At 36.7% G+C, this 22,958-nt stretch overlaps 1 protein-coding gene across 2 annotated transcripts; it reads left to right on the plus strand.

Annotated features, from left to right (window-relative positions):
• LOC109824818 (nudix hydrolase 12, mitochondrial-like) lies at positions 17,013-20,386 on the plus strand. 2 transcript variants are annotated; one of them, XM_020391469.1, is made up of 5 exons: positions 17,013-17,515; positions 18,004-18,106; positions 18,200-18,283; positions 18,855-19,007; positions 19,950-20,386. In XM_020391469.1, exons 1-5 carry the CDS (start codon positions 17,436-17,438, stop codon positions 20,373-20,375), a joined length of 846 nt encoding a protein of 281 aa, XP_020247058.1. In that variant the 5' UTR covers positions 17,013-17,435; the 3' UTR covers positions 20,376-20,386. The 2 variants fall into 2 exon arrangements, with proteins under 2 accessions (XP_020247058.1, XP_020247059.1); XM_020391470.1 differs by having other exon boundaries at positions 17,014-17,515; positions 18,858-19,007.

Raw genomic sequence — 22,958 nt, forward strand, 5'->3', positions numbered from 1 at the left:
GAACTTGGAAAAAATATTTTTCACTCTAAGTTAAGCAAACAAAAATTTCGTTACTTTAATTAAAAGTCCAAGTTAAAACTTTAGTGAAGTATACTACTTTGGAACTTGGAAAAAATATTTTTCACTCTAAGTTAAGCAAACAAAAATTTCGTTACTTTAATTAAAAGTCCAAGTTAAAACTTTAGTGAAGTATACTACTTTGAAATTTATTTCTTAGAACTTTGTTTAAAGTTATCATAAAATGTTAACTTGAGTATAAAACTAACTAAGCACTAGAGAGATTAAAAGTTTATAAAGTAGGATCAATTACTAAATAACTCTATTAAGTTGGTAAGTGATAATAATTTTTTTTAAAAGAAAAGAAAAGAACAAGAAACTTTGTATAATTTTTTTTAAAAGAACTTTGTATAATTTTTATCCCTATTTTCATTTTTTTTATTTTTTTTGCTTTTTTTAAAAGAACAAGAAACTCTCAAATGAGAGAAGAATAAATTCTTTTTATTATGTTTATTATTATGAGACAAAAAGTAAAGATGTAGAATGAAAAATTAAAAATAAAAAGCTCATACTCTACATCAAATCCTATCTTATTGGTGAAAAATCTATCCCGGATTTAAAAAAAAATCTAAAATGATAAACTCAAAAATGTGCTTAAATTCTGTACATTCTGATGCTTTCAAAAAATTTTGAAATATTTGAAGGTATGTATGAATTGGTTATGCATTTTGAATTTTATATTGATTAGGCAAAAAACAAGTTTTAGATTTGAAATTAATTAGATTTTTTATTAATGAAAGTTCGTCCTAATTCAACCAGTTATTTTTTAAAAATTTTCTCAAACCCAAGATTCATGGTTAAGGTATGAAAATTGGATGTTCTATATTTTCTAAGAACCTATGTTCATTAGTGAAAAGTTTTTTAAAGCTAAGATCAGAGAAACTTGTATCTAACTCGGTTCCTTTGTTCTGAAAGACATATTCTGGTTCTATTTCCTCTAGTATTTCTAGCTCCTCACCAATTATTTCCTTAAAACTTAGGTCCGACTTATTCTCTTCTTCTATCTTTTCAATTGAATTTTCCTGGATGTAATTTATTTCTAGAGGTTGATCTGTTGGTTGGTTCCCTAAATTAAACTTGTTGAGATTAACAGTCATATTCCAAAAGGACAACTTCATTTGATTAGTTCTATAGTTGATTAGGGCACTAGAAGTGGTTAAGAATAATCTTTCTAAAATGACAGACATCTGACCTTTGGGATTGAAAACGGGCTGCATTTTCAAAACTATGAAATCGACTGAAAAAACAAACTCCCCAATCTTAACCAGAACATCCTCTATTACTCTCATAGGAACTTTGACAGATTTATCAGCTAACTATAAAGTGCATCTGGTTAGTTTGATTTCTCCTACACCAAGTTGCTGTTAGACCAAATAATAAAGCAAATTAACATTGGTCCTTATGTCTAAAAGTGCCTTATCAATGAATGTATTTTTAATGACACATGAGATAGTAGGACAACCAGCATCTTATATTTCTGAGGTATGAGCTTTGAGAGTATATCACTGATATTGGCAGCAAGAAAAGCTTTCTTCGAAATATTTATTGTTTTCTTCTTAGTGTACAGATCTTTTGAAAATTTTGCATAAGAAGAGATTTATTTAATTACATCTAAGAGAAGAATGTTGATCTTAACTTGCTTGAAAGTTTTAAGGATCTTCTCCACCTGAGAGGAGTTTTTTCTATGTCTGAGTCTGGGAAGGGAGCAATTGGTTTAAACCTATTAAATTTGAGCTTAGGTTCGGGTTTATGCTCTTGGTTATTGGAAGGGGAGAGAGTTATCAGAAGGAGAGAGAGTTTGTTCAGGTTCAAGAGTTTGACTTAGAGGCATTCTAACTTGATTTCGACCTGTTTTCCTGACCGTAGTGAATGGATTGCTTTCACTTGAGCTTAGCAGACTGAACTTGATCCCATGTTCTTTGGGTTGGTCACAAGTTGACTCAGAAATTTTCCCTTCTGAGCATTTGTCTGACTTTTAGCATAAAAGAATTCAAAGTTCTGGATGTATGAGATAATAAGTTGGTGGTTTATTTAGAAGCTTTAATCGTGGTCTCTAAACTTTTTTCTAAAACATTAAGATGTTTATCAAGATCAGAACTCGGAGGAATATGATTTACAAGTTGATGGTGAGGAGGCTGATTTGGATAAGACAGATTTGATTGTTAGAAATTATTTTGTGAACTGAAAGGAGTTGTGTTTCCTCTAAGGAATTATTGAGTTGAAACGGGAGTGAAGTTTTGATTTTTAGAGTAGCTTCCCTGATTCCATGCAAATTTTGGATGAATTCTCTAACGTGGATTATAGGTTGGAGAAAATGGATCATTCAAGGAACACTGGAATGTAGCGTTTGCCTAATCTAGTGGTTGATTGTTTTCTAAGAGAGAACATTCCTCTAAAATATGAGTTGGAGAAAGATAGTTATAACAACCTAAGATAGAAACTTAATTGATTTAAGTTGGACTTCGTTCTTTGATTTCTAAGGCTTCCAACTTACGTAGGATTGTAGCCATCATTGCTTCAAAGGTTATGTTTGACTCTAGAAAAAGACCACTAGATGGGTTGAAGAACTGATGAAACTCTTTCATGACAGTATTCCCACTACCTGGTTTGCTTAGATAAACTCTTTAAAAATTTCTAAGCTTCATTGGCATTTTTCTTCATGAATTCTCCTTGACACGTCAATTCTAAGGAAGTTTTTGAAGAATAATCGAATCTTTCATAGATGATTTGTCATAATCACCACTTTTCTAAACCATGGTGAGGGCATAGGGTAATAAAATTCTTAAATTTATTAAAATACTTTCAGAATGGCTCTCTTGAAACTATCTTAAAATTCTAAATGTTGTTTCTAAACTTAACTGTTTTATGGATAGAGAAAACTTTCTTTAGAAAAATAGTAACAAATTCATCCCATATTGAGATAGAATTTGTGAGTAAGTCATACAGCAATTTCTTGGCTTTATCCTTAAGAGTAAAATGAATAAATCTAAGCTTAATCGCATCCTTAAATAGTTCGCTAATCTTAATCATAAGACAAACTTTCTCAAACTTGAAGATAAAAATATAAGCGTCTTCGATTTTATTTTATTTTTAAATTTTGAAAGCATGTTTATGAAATGTAGTCTAAGCTTAAAATTAGTTCCATTAACATCAAGTAGCTTAATGCAAGAAGGGATTGCATTTCTAACGGGATAACACATATCTTGAAGAATGGATTGATCAGGACTAACCATTTCTTTGGTCTCAAAAAATGGTTCATCATGTATTAATGATTTGTATATCCCTAATTCAAACTTGCATTCACCAAAATAATGAGAAGAAGGAGAATTTTTTAAAAACTAAAAAGGAGGTTAGGAAAAAGATCTAACACAAGTTAATTTCTTTCTTTTAAGAGAAAAAGTAAAATACCTAAAAGATAATGAGAAGAAGGAGAAGGATAAAGAAATATCTACTAAGACAAATCAAGAGCAATCACTTTTATCAATTACCCTTAATTCTAGGATTAAAGCCCATACAACTAGACTAACTTCTAACCAAAAACTTCTTTAGTTGAAAGATTGAACTTTACTCGCTCGGTTAACCAGGTAAGAATAGTACTAGAGAGAGATCAAAGACTAATTAAGTACCTAATTCCTTACGGAGCCCTTTATGCAACCAATAAACCTTACCTTAGATGTCAACAGATTTAAGTAAACTTAAACCAGTTCACTTAAGAGTATTAATTTCTTATTCCTTAACGAGCTCGAGTCCTTAGGGGCCAATATATAATGTGTTTTAAAAGGCTTGAGTTTGTGTAATAAGGAATTAGCAATTTATGATTTTTTGATACTAGTTAAAATTTTTTTTTTGGTATTTTAAAATATTCAATTATTAGTTTTAAACGAGCATGTGTATTTTCCTGATTTTCTAGAATTTCCTACGATTTAAAAATCCGATTTTATATTTATTTAATGGTTCTGATTAACTTGTTACGGTGTAAACTTTTAAATTAATATATATTTTATTACTATTATTGTTATTATCAGTATAGTTAATAATTATAATAATTATTTACTATTTATTTATAATTTTCCCTAATTAATTTCTTAATTATGTCTTAATTATAACCCTAACCCTTATATATATATATATATATATATATATATATATATGTATATATCTTTTTGTTTTTCTCTCACGTAACATTCACCCCTCCCCCCGCAGCCTTTCTCTTTTTCTCTCTCTTCTCTCTTCTCTCTCTCACCCTCACGCACCCACGTAACCATCTCCTCCTCCGCCTCCCCTCTGCGCCCAAGTCGAGCCCAGCCACCAGCCACCAGCCACCACAGCTCCTTAGCCAACACCACCGCCTTCCTAATCCGACGCCCAACCTCCCACCTCAGCATCGCGAGCCTCGCCACCTCACCTAAGCCCTCCACTTAACCTCTCTTTGACCCCCTCAAGCCGCCCCAACTCCAAGCATCGCGGCCTTCCCCTCCTCAGCCTCGCCAACCGGCCTAACTCCAAGCCTCAGATCCATCGCCTTGAGCCCTTGTTCTCTTTCCCTCCACCGCCTCCTCCTACCGAGAATCCACCCCGATCAAGCCCTAGCCCTGAAGCCGACGAGATCCACCTTTAACTGCCTGACCATCAACCCACAACCGCTCTTCGCCTTATCATCATTACCGACCCCTACGTGTGTTGCCTACATCGCCTCGCCGCCATCGCTACCGCAATCCAAGCCTCCGCATAGCCCCGATTGTCACTGCCCCCTCAACGTTAGATCCGTCATCGTTATCTCCTCTCGCTGACGTCGTAACCCTCTATCTGTTCAGCTCCGTCGTACCTTGGCCCTTCAGACCCATCGCGCCACATCTACAGTGACGCCGTCGCCTCATCTATAGGCCCCTTGGCCTCGCAGGTAAGATCCTGTTTATTGTTTAGTTTTGTTTTAATTCTTATATTTGTCTTAAATTAATTATGTGCAAGATCTCTGTTTCCGTTTTTTATTCTGTACAATTTTAGATTTGTTAATTGTGCGCAAGTTCCCTCTTGCTCACTGATTCCTCCTTTCGATATTTACATCTGTTGTGAATTAAAAGAATTTATTTTGACAACAAAATTATTTTAGTATAATTATAATATTTTTTTAAAAATAATTTATTTTTGAAAAAGATGATTTATTTTGAATTAATTTAATTTATGATCTGTGATTGATGGTTGTTGATCGTGATATTTCATGTGCAAAACATCCGCCGATTCCAGATTCCTTTTGTTCTATTGTTATACTAGATGTTGTTTATGATTTATAATATCTTAATTTTTAATTACGTGATATGCCATGATTTTTATTGCTTTGAATTAGCTGCATTTATTGTTCCTTATTGTGTTTGAGAACCATTAGTAGTTCATGATTTAGTGGCATTGTGCGTCATGGACAAAACTTATTGACATATGTGGGTGTGTTGATCAAACTTAAAGGGTGAACCAATGGTCTGTTATAGGCCTAGAAACACAAGAGATGTTGGGGTGGGAAAGTCTTAGTTCGCATGATCGGATGTGGTTGTTGATTATCTTCTAGGCTCGCACCAGTGAATTGTTTCGCATTAGGGTTAATCTGTTGGGCTAGTGAATCGTTTTGTACGTGGCCAGTAAAATCGTTTCGTTACCCGAGTTTTATTTGAGTTCGGACTAGGATGAAATCGGATTGTGTGTAGTCCTCTTACCGAATCGTTTCACGATATTGGATGCCCGTAGAGGATCATGAACAGTTATTAGTCAGGTAATGTGAACATTGACTCTATGTGAGATTTGGACCAATAACCTATTATAGGATGGTTAGTTACATGACCACATTACTTAGAAGATTGTGGATTCTTGTGAGATGTAGACTAGTTATATTTTTTTTATACATAGATTGTGATTAATATTTAATTATGTATAATTTGAGACATATGATATATACATGAGGGTTTCCTTGTTTGGATTATTTCGCTCGACGTACTACGTCTCATGTTATAGATTTTTAAGTATTAATTCCATCTAGTTGTATGACCTTGTTACTTTGATGTTTATGAATTTCTTCTGATTATTATACTCTAGTGGTGGATTGCATTTTGATTTGTTCGATTTCCAGTTGCACGTCTCTTTTGTCATTTCTGTTGTTACACCTATTATTGCATTGGTCTTTCGATCGTTCTATCCTTCCTTGTGGGATCTTGTCGTGTGCTATGAACGCTGATGTACACCTATTTTCTCTGGTGTACGTCAGATTTAGAGGATGAATAGGTCCAGCTTGGAGACACGCCAGAGTCAGAGTAGTTTCAGTGGAGAAGAAGAAAACAAAGCTTAGTCATTTCTTTTCTATAGTCGTTGATGGACGTTAGATCACTTTTATAGTACTTTCTCTTTTAGTTCAGTTGATGTATTTTATGACTATCCAATTTTAGTTGTACGTTTTGTATAAGGGCACGTTGACCGAATATTATGTCCGGGATGATATTTTAGTTATGATATATATCATTTTGTTCTAAGTTGTTTATTATATTCTCGCTACTGTGATCAAGGACCTGTGCCTTTGTTTTATATTACTTGATACTTAGCGTATTAGATTGAGTAGAAGGTCTAATACTTATTTCTTCTCAGTCTAATACGTCACGGGCATGTTCATATTCCTATTCCCTGCTATTTTGGGAAGCGGGGTATGACATTCATCAACCAATAAAGAAAAGAAAAGAAAAATGTGAAGAGCTAAAATATTTTTTATCAATTGAAAATAAAGTTTATAATTTTTAGAAGGTCTTCACAATTAAGAGTAATCCTCCTCTCCGAATGGAGTTTTTATAAAAAAAATTCATGCTCAAAACCCTCACAATCTTCCCCTATTTATAGCCTATAACAATAAATAAGAACCTTTAGATTTTGCTTGGAGAACAATGGTTAAATCTCAGCCAGAAAACTATTTCTGTTGCGAACTAATCTGTTGACAAATCAGTTGGCTAATCAAATTGGTTTGCAACAGGTTTTTATTTTTTGTTTATTTCTTGACCCGATTTCTTCATGTATCATTGGGCTTTTTTTTGCCTTATTTTATCTTCATATTTGGAGTTTCAATAAATGTTAGAAAATCAAGGAATTTCAATCTCTTAGGCTTTTATTCATTAATTCTTCATTAACTTACAAATTAAGATAAAACCTGTTATTAGTGACATATTTATTTAAATAAGATAGATAATAAGGGTATAAAAATGTAATAAAAATGTGATTATTAGTTGTCATAATTAACAATAGGTATCAATAATCTTTCTATAGGAATAGGAATGATATAGTTTAAACTATAGATAGAATAGTTGCAATTTCCAAATTAACATTTTAAGTATCCGTGAATGGTATAGATCATCTCTCCATATGAATTGTTTTGATAGAATCTTTATTTAATAGTTTAATCAGTCTATAAAATGTAGATGCTTTCTAAGGTAAATTTGGGTCTAATCGCGATAATAAAGGAAGTATCAATAATCATTTATACAATGTTATGAATTCAAAATTTTATTTAACACCGTAATATATTTTGATTATTGTTATACCCTAAAAATTACCAAGCCAAATAAGAGTTACCATGTAACAATTAATTGGTTGACTCCCCAAGCATTTGCAATCATAACTTGGGTGATAAACCAGCCGATTCACCTTGCGATCCAAATCTGGGTAGAAAGGCTCTCCCGACCCAAACTCTACTAGATGACCAACTCCGAGATGAAGGGTATTCTTCACTCGGACCCAAACAATACATCTCAAGCAATGGATCGACCTGACAAACATCATCAAAAGTCATGCTGCATTTAATGAACGTACAGTCAGTGTTCACACTTTACCACCCTGTTGCTATCAATAACTAATGTGGCGTTAGAGCCTTAATGGCCTTTTAAGCCAGAGCCTTTAAAGCTCCTCAGACACCCCTTTACTCCAACAATCCCATAACTGTACAAATGTGATTCGGCCAATTAATTACTGACACGTATAAAGTAGTGTCTGAACTAGAACTGCACACACTAGGCCAAAATTATCGATGTGCCCCTATAACCCTCTGTAAATAATGGTGATTTTCACCAATCCAAAGTAGCAATTTCACACACAAAAAGTCAAGAAGACTATACTATGTTTTTTATCTTCAAATTAATTAAAAACAATCACTGACTGGAGTGTCGGAGGACATGCCGGAGGGAATAACCTCTGGTGCCTATAAGCTCTGTTATTTGTATAGTGAAGTACAGTTTCAAGATCCTCAATAGAAGATTAACCATTAACGATGATTACGGGATCCCGAAATCAAGTTAAACCTACCCCAAATCACATATCAATTTTCTGACGTAAACAGTTTGACACCTGCTTTTGGGCCTCTTCTTCACCTTTTGAGGAGTGGTTGGTCTTCAAATCCAAATCATGAAAAAGTAATCAACTCCAACTGTATTGAACAAACTACCTAAGAAGAATCAATCGATCTTGGTCGCACCTATTCGTTCAACTTCTCAGTCACCTATCATCCCTCTCGGAGAAAAGTGAACATCGACGACGAAAGTGGGAAGAGTGGGTCAAGGAAACTATTTTCCCACTAATAGCAACACATGTTGATGGATGAAAAATAGGTATGAGGAGACCACATGAGCAGTTTGTCACTGACTTGGTGGGAACTTGCAGAGCTGTCGACGAAACATCCGTGACAAAGACCCTATATCGCATGGAGTGGAGCAGTCATCCCGACAAAAGTTATTACACCTACTCTACATCTACCAACTAACACTTACTAACACTACGACAGCCAATTCCTCATTATGGAAAGCTCATCGACGATGAAAAAATGTTGCCTAATGAAATGTTGAACAAAAAGCTAAAAGAAAAGCCTTAACAGTCTAAAAAAGTGTAAATCAATTTAGGAAGTACTCATAACACATTGTAGATATAAAATCACTTTAGAAGTAGAAAATGTCTGGCTTTTTAGCTAATCTATATGTAGGCCCTTACCGTTCGATCATCATTGACTCAGCAATAAAGATCCACCCTGGTGTCCTTTTAGAGTAAAACCAAGGCATATACCAAGCCCTTAGTATCATTATCATGAATAAAACCAAGGCTCGAGGCTCTTGCAGCTCGATTTTTCTTGACTCGGCAATGAAGACCCAAGCCTCAGTCTCCTTTCAGAGTAAAACCAAGGCACGTACCAAGCCCTTTGTATCGTTCTCACGGGTAAAACTAATGCACAATGCCCTTGCCACTCGATCTTCATCGACTCAGAAACAAAGATTTAAGCCCTTGGTGACACTTCAAAATAAAACCAAGGCATGTAGTTAGCCCTTTGTTTTATTCTCACGAGTAGAAACAAGGCATGAAGCCCTTACCTCTTATTCTTCATTGACCTGGCAAAGAAGACCAAATCCCTTGGTGTCTTTTCAGAATAAAACCAAGGCACGTACCAAACCCTTAGTATCATTCCCATGACAAAAACCAAGACACGATGCCCTTGTCGCTCGATCTTCATCGACTCAAAAAAGAATACCTAAGACCTTGTTGTCTTTTCAGAGTAAAACCAAGGCATGTACTAAGCTATTGGTATTATTCTCATGAGTAAAACCAGTGCATGAACAAACGAGATTGCGGCTAGGTTCTCACCAAAAGCCGCCAACAAACCATTGGTGTATGACACCAAGACACCACCTAGTCTTCACCGACGTGCCCAAAAGATGAGAAAACTCAAGACTCATTCGAGAATATCTCAAAAAATCAAAAGCAAAAATAAGAAACAATTCATAAACTATGTGCGAAAGAATGAGTTAGCAAAAGAAAGTCTTTACCATTCATTTAGAAAATTATTATGAGACTATCATAAAAAGACTCAACAATACACACACACATTCTCCTTAGGGAGTAATATATGTGGCATGAATCAGAAGCAAACCCGAACTAGGAACATCTGAAGGAGGGAAGTTGTGCTCCTCATATGAGGAGGAAGGATCAGTGCCATCATCAAAGCCTTCCCCAACATCTCCATCAGCAACCTCATCATCTTTCCCTCCGTCGATGACCTCCTTCTTCTCTTGCACTATCCCTAGCTCGCCTTACACCTGAGCATCTTGAGGACATGCAGGTAGTTGGCCACTCGGAAAGGATACTTGAAACGATCATCCTTCACGAGAAGCTCAAGAGAAAGTTGATCACTGAGGAAGTCAAACCCCGCCTTACAGACGAGTGCCACTTTGACGTGCCCTAGGTATTACCATGGTATTTCTTAATTATAGCAGTCTCAAACACTTTCGACTCCAGATGAGCTATCCAGGTCTCAAGTTGTTGAACCTAGGCATAGAGAGAATTACACTACGAATCAGCCTCAGCAGTCACTCGGACAACTTCCTAACGAAGAGTCTCCTAAAAGGCCGCATCGTGATTCAATTTGGTCTGCAACTATTCCGACTTGATCCAAGCAGCTGAGCCCTATCAAATGTATCTTCCTTCTCCCTCTTCTTAGCCCAGACTTCCAACTCAAAATACGCTAGAATTTTCTCAATGAGTCTCATGTTATGATGAGCATGGTCAAGATCCTCCTTAAGGCTCTTCACCTCCTCCTATTGGCTACACTAGCTAAGCCTCAAGACGTTGAATACTAGCTATAGCCACCTTCAGCTCCTCATCTTTATGGGCCAACTCTCGTTCCATCATGGCCTAGCCCCTCTTGAGCTCATCAAGCTCACTGCCTATAGCAGCAGCCCCAGTTCGTCGGCTTCGCGAGCTTCCTTCTGCTCCTTCATTTTGGCTCGGATCTTGAAGAAGAGTTCTTGATAGATTTCTAGTCGTTGAAATGACTTAAACTCTATGAGGGACCCTAGGTGAAATAGCTTCGAAGATCATAGTGAAGACCGACATTATGAATCTCGCATAGCAGAGCCTCATCAATAGGAATTCACTTTAGTAATGAGGACAGAGGAGATACCAGATGCACAGAGGATGGTGTTGTCAAACAAATTCTCACAGTAATATGATGTCTTGTAGGCGTAAATCCTCTCCAAGCCCTGCAATTCTTCATCTAAGAGTTTCTCCGTCTATAGACCCTCTTTATTAATCTCCAACTATGAGGAACAAGCCAGGATCAGATCATCACCCACAACGAAAGAAGAATTTCTTCCGCTATCCTTTATTCATCTCAGAAATGTTGGACACCAGCTGAAACTCACCAACTATTTGCAAATAGAAATGGCCCTCTCTCTCGTCAGCCTTGATGCACACCAAATAGCCCAGCATGCTTATCATTGTCTTAAAGTCTACTCGATCACAAATGACGAGTAAGGCCACCAGATAAGCAATGGAGTTTTAGTACCAGCTATGCCAGTGCAACCCCCAAATCTCAAAAAACCTTCTTAAGAAATGGTTGCAATGGTGGGTTAAGGTCGTAGTTAAGATGGTGCTAGTATAATGGTGCCAGACCCTGTTGTAGTGATATACAGACTGGACCCTAGACGGAGCCGATAACGTGTAAGCGTTGGGGATGTTAAAATATTGGGCTTACTGTTCCAAGCAGCCCATAAGAACCTTCGAGCGATATAGACATAGTAAGATGATTCTGCCCTCATTGAGAACCATAGTAGTTTGAGCACTGGAAGCCATCAAAGCAAGAGAAGAGGCAATTGGAGATTCAATGAAAGAAGAAGATGCACTCACAAGCGACAACAAAGAGGTTTTAGGTTTTTTTTTTGCAAAGTAAGGAAAGAAGAAGGATTGCATGGCAACACACACACACACACACACACACACACACACAAAGAGATATATATATATATATATATATAATATATATATATATATATATATATATATATTATATATATATAATATATATATATATATATATATATATATATTATATATATAATATATATATATATATATATATATATATATATATATATATTATATAATTAAATTAATTATATATATATATATGATATATATAAAACAAACAAAGGCGGAATGACACGTGACGGAAGATAGATGGTTGGCATGGTTTACAGGAAAATCGCTGACAGGTTTTAGAAACCGAAGCGACGTCCTGTCAAACAAGGTGCCACTCTGTCAAAACTACCACACAATCTCTGCTGACATCAGAAACGTCAAGTTGCACCTGTCTTGTAACAAGGATGGATCATGTTCGAGCATCAATCCGTTTTGTTTACTCTCAAACTCAACTTCCCAAGTCCATGTGAAAAGGGGCCAGTGTTATACTCTGAAAATACCAAACCCATTAAGCTGCCACGTAACTGCAAGCATCTGCAAACCCAGTAGATAAGCTATCTAACCTGCCTCGTGGTCCAAATCTGAGACGAAAGGTGCTCCCAACATTGACTCTGCTGGATGACTGACTTTGAGAAGAAGTGTGTACTCCACTCGGATTCAATACAGTGCGTCGCGAGCAATGGAGCAACCTGACAAGCGTCATCAAAAGTCACGCTGCATTTAATAAATATATAGTTAGTGCTCGCACTTTACCGCCCTGTCACTATCAACAATTAATGTGGCGTCAAAGTCTTAATAATGTTTCGAGCCAGAGCCTTCAAAGCTCCACGGACATGACTTTACTCCGACAGTCCCATCACTGTACAATGGCGACTCAACCAATTAATTGCTGGCTCATGTAAAGTGGTGTCCGACTCAGAACTACACACCTTGGTCAAAATTACCAATGCGCCCATAAACCCTTTATAAATAATGGTATTTCCACCAATTCAAGGTACACAATTTTACACACAAAAAAGTCAACAAGACTATACTTTGTTTTTCTCTTCAGATTAAGAGAAAACAATTACTGGCTTGAGCGTCGGAGGGCACGCTGGAGAAAACAACCTCCGGTGCCTCTAAACTTTGTTAATTGGGTAGCAAAGTATAGTTTCAAGACCCTCAACAGAAGATTAACTATCAAAGGCAGATTAAGAGACCCCGAAATCAAGTTAAACATTCCCCAAATCACATACCAATTTTCTGGCGTAAACAATTATAAATTCTAAACCCGTCCTTCCTGCCATGAAGCTTGTCCGGGCATTAAAGTTCTCCAGCCAAGCAGTTGAAGTTCGACAGAGGCAGGACACGAACTCCATGCTTCTTGCAAAGCAAGTTCCCCTCAACATACACACACACAGCAACAGCAGCAGCAGCAACGACAACAACAACAACAAAAAAATTCTAAATATCAGTGCTGCTCTACAAATCTGTACTACTGTATCAAAAATTTTGTCGGGATAAAAATTTTGAATGAGAGGAGGAAACAGTCATTCATTCCCCAAAAGATATGAGAGCAATTTTGTGACTCTACATAAATATTAAATGCTCCACTCTCTCTTATCTTATGCACAATTCCTCTCGTACGCAATTAATTCTAAACACTTAGCACATTTCGTCTCTAACAAACATGAAAAAAACCTGTACAAGTAATTTGGAACTATAGTAACAGAGCAAAAAGCTACCAAACCGAAAGAGATGAATAATTCTCCTTGAGGAAAGGTTGGAACATGACTCTTCACTTAATAGTTAAAAGAGCTGCTTTATTTCCCATATTGTTTTAATTTTAGTGTATCTACATTTATGTATAAATTTTTATTAATTTATTTTGAGGAATATCTCTGTATATAGAGTTATAATAGGATGACAATTAGTCTTAAGAATTGAGTAAAGTTTGACCAAGTCCCAAAATTTATTCTTTGAGTCTCTTGAGGCTCAAATCATTCATTCATGGGCTAGTTTAGTACTACATGCACTGTATGTAGAGGGAGAGTCTTATGTACAACTACAGCTGTGTACAACTATGTATTTGATCTTAAGCCTTAGAAATATACACTGAGATTTTTCTAATCATCTTATTTTTATGGTTTGAAGAAGAAATTTTCCCACAATCTTTTAGACCATGGGGTGTCAAAACTGTTGGGGAATTTCACTCTCCCCGCCTACTACAATATGCGCAACTCCGAAGCCAACACACAATCAACAAGATATAAAACAATCACAATCAAGAGAAAAAAACACCGAGATGTACGTGGTTCGGTCGACCAACTTTGACCTATGTCCACGGGGCAACAATACGAGAAATTCACTATGTATCAGGGAGAACTACAAGAGGAACCACTGGGCAACAATACGAGAAATTCACTATGTATCAGGGAGAACTACAAGAGGAACCACTCAACTCTTGTCTCTCAATCTCTCAACCTCACATACATAATCAACTCTCATATTCTCTCCAAAGCCCACTCCTTGTAATCTTTTGCACGGATAAAGATCATGAAACCCTCGCCTCTCGCACAATATTCTTGAATCAGACTACGCCCTCTGTTAACCCTAGATTATAAGAATATTGGCTCTCTCTACTACATCTTCTCTCTACTCTATTCTTCTTAGTTTTTCCTCCTACAATAGAAGAATATATATAGAAAAATCAAAACCATATCTCTAGCCTAACTTCCTAATTAGAATATGATTCAAACTCCTAATCATGATAGATCTCTAACCATATCTAATTCTCATGAAGTTCTACAAAGAATCAAAGACATAATCCCAACAATCTCCACCTTGGATTTGATTCCCAAACTCCCTTGAAGATATATCATCATTGTCTTGAAACTTTGCCTCTCCTGCTAGAGTCTTCTATTTCTTTCGCACCTCAAATCGAAGCGGCCACACTCCTAATCAGAACACATGCACTCTAACTTGTTGTCTCGTGACCCTCACTATCATCTGCTTCACTGTGGCGCCTCCACTTCTCTTGTGTGCATCAAGAGATCTTTGCTACCTCTGACAATAAAAGCAAATCAATCATGCTTGTCCTCATAACTTGAGCCTTACAATAGCCTCTCCCTACTTGTTGTCATTGTGCTCCACCTGCATCGCTCGTCTCAAATCATATCAATGCACCTCTCCTACTCCACACTATAAGTCGGATGCATCTATCTCCTCCATCACTTGGCTTGGACCGAATATGAGCGCTCATTGTCTTCAAGTCCAATGCCACCATCTCAATTATCCTATGTGTCACTCGGTCGTACCATCTTGCATGCTCCACCTAATCTGGCACTGTCCTCCTTGAGTCTACACACCAACCAACTACTGCTCCTACGATGGCTTTGAATAATTATATACTGACAAATCTACTGCTAAAATCACATCTGATTCACTACGTCAGTCTCATCTATCGTATACTCGTTTTCCCTATCTGCCATCAGATCCGTCTTGCCGTTGAATAGCGGAATATCGAACTTCGGACCCGAAGAAGACATCATTCTCTAACCACGACCAAAATTCAAATCAGTTACTATAGAGATTGAATTTGATAAAATCAATACCAAAAATAAACTCAGCACATCGAAAAACCCTTGGAACGACTCCTGGATCACCAAAATCCGCCTCCAAATCCTCGATCAAAAGACAAATCAATCTCAACCGTTGGATCTGTGCGAACAGTACCTGCCGTGTCGCTACAGTGTTCATGCTACAGTATCCAACTGTAATTCTCGGGCACTACAGTATGTCGATGTTACAGATTTTTTTTCTTTTTATTTTTCTTTTCATCTTGATTCTTGTAACGTCAATCTTCAATTTTGTACGACGCCTATCTTGCGAACAGGCTCCTAGATCCATCATCGTCGCTCTGATACCACTTGTTGGAGAATTTCACTCTTCCTACCTACTACAATATGCGCAACTCCGAAGCCAACACACCATTAACAAGATATAAAATGACCACAATCATGAAAAAAATACCGATATTTACGTGGTTCGGTCGACCAACTTCGACCTACATCCACTGGGCAATAATATGAGAAATTCACTATGTATCAGGGAGAACTACAAGAGGAACCACTCAACTCTCGTCTCTCATTCTCTCAACCTCACATACATAATCAACTCTCATATTCCCCCCAAAGCTCACTCCTTGTAATCTTTTGCACGGATAAAGATCACAAAACCCTCGCCTCTCGCACAATATTCTTGAATCAGGCTACACCTTCTGCTAACCCTAGATTATAAGAATATTGATCTCTCTGCTACATCTTCTCTCTACTCTCTTCTTTTTAGTTTTTCGTCCTACAATAGAAGAATATATATAGGAAAACTAAAACTCTATCTCTAGCCTAACTTCCTAATTAGAATATGATACAAACACCTAATTATGATAGAACTCAAACTCCTAATCATGATAGATCTTTAACCCTATCTAATTCTCATGAAGTTCTACAAAGAATCAAAGACACAATCCTAACAAAAACCCCAGGTGTGGCTAAAGGGCACGTCCCTCAATACAGGGCCTCAGGTATTCTAGGAAACTTAAATTCTTGTGGGTGCTCTTCAGGAGAGTCGAACCTAAGACCTTAGACTACTACTCATAGGCAGTGTATCAACTTGGCTAAATCCTCTTGGATAAGAATCCCTTTAATGCTATAGGTTTTAGCTCACAGAGAGAAGCTGTTATAATGTAGTTAGTTTTTTTAATGTATTAATTAGTTCTTATTGTGCAGATAGACCCCTATAGTATTATCCAGTTGTGGATAGACCTCTTATAGTTCTCATTGTATCTCATTGTACATATAGACTCTGTAAGTGAATCTTTTTAACTTTTAAAAGAGAGAAAAAAAGGTTCTATAAAGGAGAATAGCTAGACCACCCTATAGTTCTATCTATACGGATAGATGCCCAATTGCTAATTTTGTTGATTATTAAAATAGTCAAAAAAATGTTTACCAGGAAGGTTTATTTTCACTTTGGCAAATTCTACAAAGGATCTATATGCACAAATAGAGCTATAAGAGATCTATCCGCAATTGTACGATACTACAGGGGTCCATCCGCAATTAACCATTATTTTATCTTGAGTTGATTGGGTCTAAGCGGGAAAATTCTTCATCTCACTCATCACATGCTAGAGAGCTCTTATGTGCTCTCTCTGTCCTCTGTTTTTAAAAGGGAGCTAGCCATAGTGTTGCTTCTCTGAAAGATCTCAACTGCCCAGTTATGGTTGTTGGCTTCATAATCTAAATTAGCTTTCAACCTTCTAAAAATTTCTAAAGCTTATTATTGCAGCTAATTAAGCCATTCTTTATTTCTTTGTTCCCTCATTAAAAATGAAGGTCGGGAGAGCTCTAGTTGACCAAATTAAATTGTCCTTAAATTGTGGGTAGTTGATGAAAGAAAGCCCATTTCTCTTTTTCCTCTCCATTTCTCTGTCCGTCCCATGATTAATTGCTTCTCAACTTAGAATTTAGTCTGTGTTTAGCTTTTGGAGAGGAGAGTAACTTGTATATGATAACTTTTGCCATACCTCCTATTATCTTCTCCACTTTTTGTGTGCATTAGGAGTTTTCGCACATAATATCATGTCGTCGTCGTCTACCGCGCTAGCCAGAGTAGGGCGAGATCGACAGCGTTATGAGAATGAGCTTCGACTTGTTGCAGGGTAATTTTATGTTCTTCTCCTTTCTGTATCTATTCTCTCTAGTTAATAAATTTTGTGAATATCTTTCTCTGATTACTAAAAAGGAAAAGTTGCAAGGTAATTTCGCGTTCTTCTCCATCCTGCGTCTACTTAATTTCTCAAGTTAATAAGTTTTCTGCTAATCTTTCTCTGATTACTAAAAAAGAACACGAGGGAAAAAAACAGGGGGAAAAGGTTGAGCTATAATTGATCACAAGGAAAGATGTGGGTAATTTCTCATGGGCATGTCAAGTTGGACTTTCATGCTAATTGACATGAAGAAAGTGGTGTATAATTTAAGAACTTACTATTAATATGTTATGGTTTGGTCCTTCTGTTGACTAAGATCTATTGAAGTTTTGTTACATGTTTAATGTATGTATCCTACTCGAAGATTTGATAAGCTATTATTATCGAAATTTTGGCTTATTATAATTATTTTTTTCTCTATGTGATGATTTTTTCAACAGATGCATTCCTTATAAACTAAAAACCGAAGGTTCAGATCTGATATATAGATTGGAAGTCCTCATGATTGCTACGCCAAATCGACATGATCTTGTTTTCCCAAAGGTGATTTCTCTTGACTAGCTATTTGCACAAATTAAATAAATCTTGTCCTTGATATGTAAAATTATTGTATTTAAGAAGTAAATTGCTAAACAGGGAGGATGGGAGAATGATGAGAGTATGAGTGAAGCTGCAAGCAGGGAAGCTCTTGAGGAAGCAGGAGTAAGAGGAATTCTCAATGTAGGTTCATCTTTTTTTCTTCCCTCTTTATTTTGTTTGTTAGCGATGGCGAGGGTTAATTGCTTATAGACCCTATTTACTATATCGCCTAATTGTTGATAAACTCTCTGTGTTTTTGTTGTTGCAGATATACACCCCGAGTGATTTTTTTTGTAAATTTTTATGGTTTATTTTGGAGTATTTTACCTTCAGGGAAAGGAAAAAAATGTTTTTTTTTTTTTTTGACAATTAGACCTCCAGAGGTTAAAGAGTAAAAAAATTTCACGTAGGGGTTCTATCTGTTGCAATGGAACTACACAGGGACTGTCCGCAATTAATCCTTTTAGCCAAACTACCATCAATTTTAAATGACTTACTTAAAACTACTCTAAAAAAATTTATGTTAGAAAACTATCATGAATATTTTTTCGCTGAACTAACATTTATGACGTTAGTTAAGGTAAGATGTCATTGACAATTATCCTTTAAGTATGTAAATGGATACGTGCTCGTATTTGAAAATTTCCCCCCCCAGATATATAATACCTTGAAAATTTTGATTAACCTTAATAATTTGTATTAATTTTTTTAGCAGGAAACCATATTGGGAGAGTGGATTTTTAGAAGCAAGAGCAGGCAGAACAGTTGCAGCAACGTGGGAGCTTGCAAAGGCTACATGTTTGCGTTAGAAGTGCATGAAGAACTTGAATACTGGCCTGAACAATCTACCCACAAGAGGATATGGGTAATTTGTACATCCACTACACCAAATTACAACAATAAATTAAATCATCAAAATATTGAATAACTACATAGTTTCTATATGATAGAAATAATATTTTCCTTCGTTAGGGGCTTTTTTGGGTAGATTTTAACAAAACTACTATGAGCTTTCAAGATGTCGGAAAATTACCTTTAGCTATTTGGCAACTGGCTGAGAGTGCAGATTCTATTAGGACATCTCTATAGAAATCGGTGATCTATACTATTCACAAGCGGTTAGGAGGTCCGTTTGGGAGTTTTAGCTTTTGACCTCATTCATATAGAGATGTTCTGATAGGATCCTTAATAAACTGCAATGAAAACTTTAACGTGAAGAGTTAAACTGCCTTTATTACTATCTATTAATCCTAAACCGAAAAAATTCTTTATGAGTGAAAATAAAAACTATACAATGGTAAAACTATCTAGAAAGTCACGTGCGGAACATGTGATGAGTTGAGCTAACTGTTGTCAGTACCCTTGTCATTTTATTAGGAGTTTTGCTATAGGGACCCAAAATATGGGACCAACAAGAGGAACATGTGAGCTGTCCCCCTCCTATTGTATAATGAGCTGGTCATCATTAATAATGACCACCTCATTATGCAATAGGAGGAGGACACCTCACATATCCCCCCCCCCCTTTNCCCCCCTGTTGGTCCCATATTTTGGGTCCTTTGGGAATTTTTCTTTTATCAGTGTAAAGAGATCATGGTAGTTTTCTCCAATGTAGAATGTTTAGGGGTTTTCTGCAAAACCCCCATCATTCAGGGTATTTTCGTGAAGTTTTTACTCTTTTATTAAAGTTTTCTTTTTTGAAACTTTCCATAAGTAACACACGTACCCTAATGACCCCCTTCAATAACCAAATCAATCAATTACAAGGGACTTCTTTCTCTCTTAACTCCTCACTTCCCGTCAATAGGTAAGCGTTGCGGATGCATTCAGGCTCAGCAGATACCCGTGGATGTGCGAAGCTCTTACCTCCTGCATAAAGCTTCTATCAAAAAATCTTGGACTTCAACAGTGTACCCCTTCTAATAATTTGTTCGAAAGAACAAGCAATGTTTCGGAGCAAGCAACCTGTACCACTGCAAGAGATAGAACGGCCAACGCATCGAAACCGTCGAATTTCTACTTCAACGTTAAATCAACGGCGCCTGATCGAGCAATCGACGTATCGGAGCCGTCCGATTACTACTTCAAAACTAACTCAGCCGCACCTGAAAGGGCGACCGATGCTACTGTTGATGTTTCTTCATACATCGTGACTAACGGTAGTAGTGAGGCTTCACGGTGCATTGTGACATTATGTGATTTCACTAAAGTTATGAACGATAGGTGCTATTAGATGTTTCTACACGTTAATCTTCAATTTATTGTCTACATGGTTTATGAATTGGATCGGCTTAGATAGAGTCTAAGAACTAAATTAATTTAAAAAAATTAAAAGGGAAAGAAATGATATGAGGCCTCAAGATTCGAAAGGGAATGTGATTTGAGCACCAAGACTTAGTCCACGTATGCTTACCCCCCCCCAAAATTAACTTCAATTTTATTAATCTAATAAGTTTAACAACTAATAAGTTTCAAAACTAACTACTAAGTTCAATAACTATGTCATAAATTTAATAACTAACTAATAAGTTTAATATTTTATCTCATAAGTATATCAACTAACTAACATAGTAACATGTTCAACAAATATCATAAGTTTAACAACTAAGTAATAAGTTAACTCCTTGAGAGTTACAAAAATTGCAACTAACCCCTTAAAAAATTATAGAAAATCCCCAAAAAGTTTTACAAATTGCAGATTACCCCCCAAAAATGTAGAAACCCCCCAAAAAGTTTAAAAATAAGAAATGACCCCTAATAGTTTAAGAAATTGCCAACGACCTCGCAAAAAACTGTAGAAAATCACTTAAAAATTTTAGAAATTGTAAATAATTTCCCCGATAAATTGCGTGCCCCGCCCCCCGCCCCCCCCAAAAAAAAAAAGCGTTTTTATAGGGGATAACGTCCTAAAAGTTTGCATAAAATCCAAAAGAAAAAAAAAGAGAAGTGGGAAGGGTTGTCTTTTTATTTATTACTTGGATGTAAATATTAACGGGTTTTTCTATAGAGTGCTCATGGGCACTCTATAAGAGAGGAGAGAGATAGAGAGAATTGAATTGCCTATAGAATTTAGTGCAAATCAGGAGGGCCCATGGGCAATTCACTTCTTTCTATCTCTCTCCTTTCTTATAGAGTGCCCATGGGCACTCTATAGAAAAACCCCAACACAAATGAGGTTTTGTGGGGGTGGGGGGTGTGTGGTTGACGTATCATTAAATTAGGGTACAATGAGAATAAATACAATATTTACTCTCTCTGTTTTTGTGACAGCATATAAAAGAGCTAAAACACATTTGCTTTTCAATTTGGGAGGTAAAAACACATTTACTCTCTCTGTTTTTGTGACAGCATATAAAGCACATTCTCTTTATGAGACGGGGGCCTAAAAGTATTTTTGCAAAAAAAAAAAAAAAACGGTTCCCACTTTTCAACAATCTTTATCATTCATGAGCATATCTAAATCATCCACGGAAAATAATGAGTTCTCAAATCAGTAAATCTCAGACACCAACCATCATATATCCTCGAGGTAAATTTGCATTTTTTTTAAATATCCACGGCAGTCGTGAGACAGCATTATGACTACCGACATGTATATGATATTCATTGTCTGCATACCCCACTATATGTGTACTAATCAATCTTTAATCAATCTGGAGCTATTTTGTACTGCAATTGTAAATGAATTAAATGTTACATGTATTGTTAATTTGTTACAGGAAATTAATTAGTCTTAAATGTCATTGCGTTTTATTATAAGAAATGTATTTCTAAATCCAAATCCTCTTCCAAGCTTATTGCTGCCCATAAAAACACTAGTACAAAGGTGCCCAGCCCCGACGGGTGGTGGGAACCGTTAGGGTAACTTTTTGCAGCCCCAACGGTTCCAACCGTTGGGGCCATTTTTTAACAATGGAGGGAATTTTCCCTCCCTTTTTTAATAAAAAAAAACACAAAAGGCCCCCGTGAACCTCTTTTCTTCTTCGTTCCCCCTCTATCAAAAACCCGCAAATCTCCTTTGCCGCCGCTCAAAGATTTGTTGGGGATTCGAAACAATCAATCGAACCCTTGCTCTTCCGGACCTTGTGTTGAAAGTAGGAAAGTAGGAATAAAACCACAAATAAAGATCTAACTTGCAAAAAACAGTAAGGGAGATGAACACACGGATTTAACGAGGTTCGGCAACGTGCCTACGTCCTCGGGAGCCACACCACACAATCTTTTTATTAATTGAAGAAGAAAATACAAGCTCTCAAACAAGGGGTTAATCTCTCTGAGATTCTCTCTCTCTTTGCAGTCAAAAAGCTCTCTTTTTGATGTCTTACAAACCCTAAAAACGTTTGGGGTATATATAGAATCCTGCAACAAAACAGATTCCCAAACAGTTTAGGAAACTGTCTGGACGATTCGCGGTCGACCGCCGTGCCAAGGCCGGTCGACCGGCCAGAGAAAAATCTGTTTACAGGGTCCTGTGCACATTTGCGGTCGACCGCAGCGGCCACGCCGGTGCGACCGACCCAGAGCGACAGAAACTTCTCAGTTTTCCTGCAGTGCACGCGGTCGAAGAAACTCTTCAGTCTTCTGACTGTTTTCTTCGTCTTTTCGATTGCAGCTTCGGGTCTACACACTTAAGACTAACTAATCTCCCACGTTGAGACGAACGGCCCATCCAATGAGGACTCACATCGACTCCCCCTTTCTTGCGCATGTATCTTTTTCCCGCCGGAAAAGTTCTTCCTTCATCACAAAATTCCGCCGATCTCGCGATCCTCGTAGTGTGGCTCCGTCTTCGTGACTTCTACTCGTGAAGGCCAAA

Source organism: Asparagus officinalis, chromosome 9 (genome assembly GCF_001876935.1).
Source record: "Asparagus officinalis chromosome 9, Aspof.V1, whole genome shotgun sequence".
Classification (NCBI taxonomy): domain Eukaryota; kingdom Viridiplantae; phylum Streptophyta; class Magnoliopsida; order Asparagales; family Asparagaceae; genus Asparagus; species Asparagus officinalis.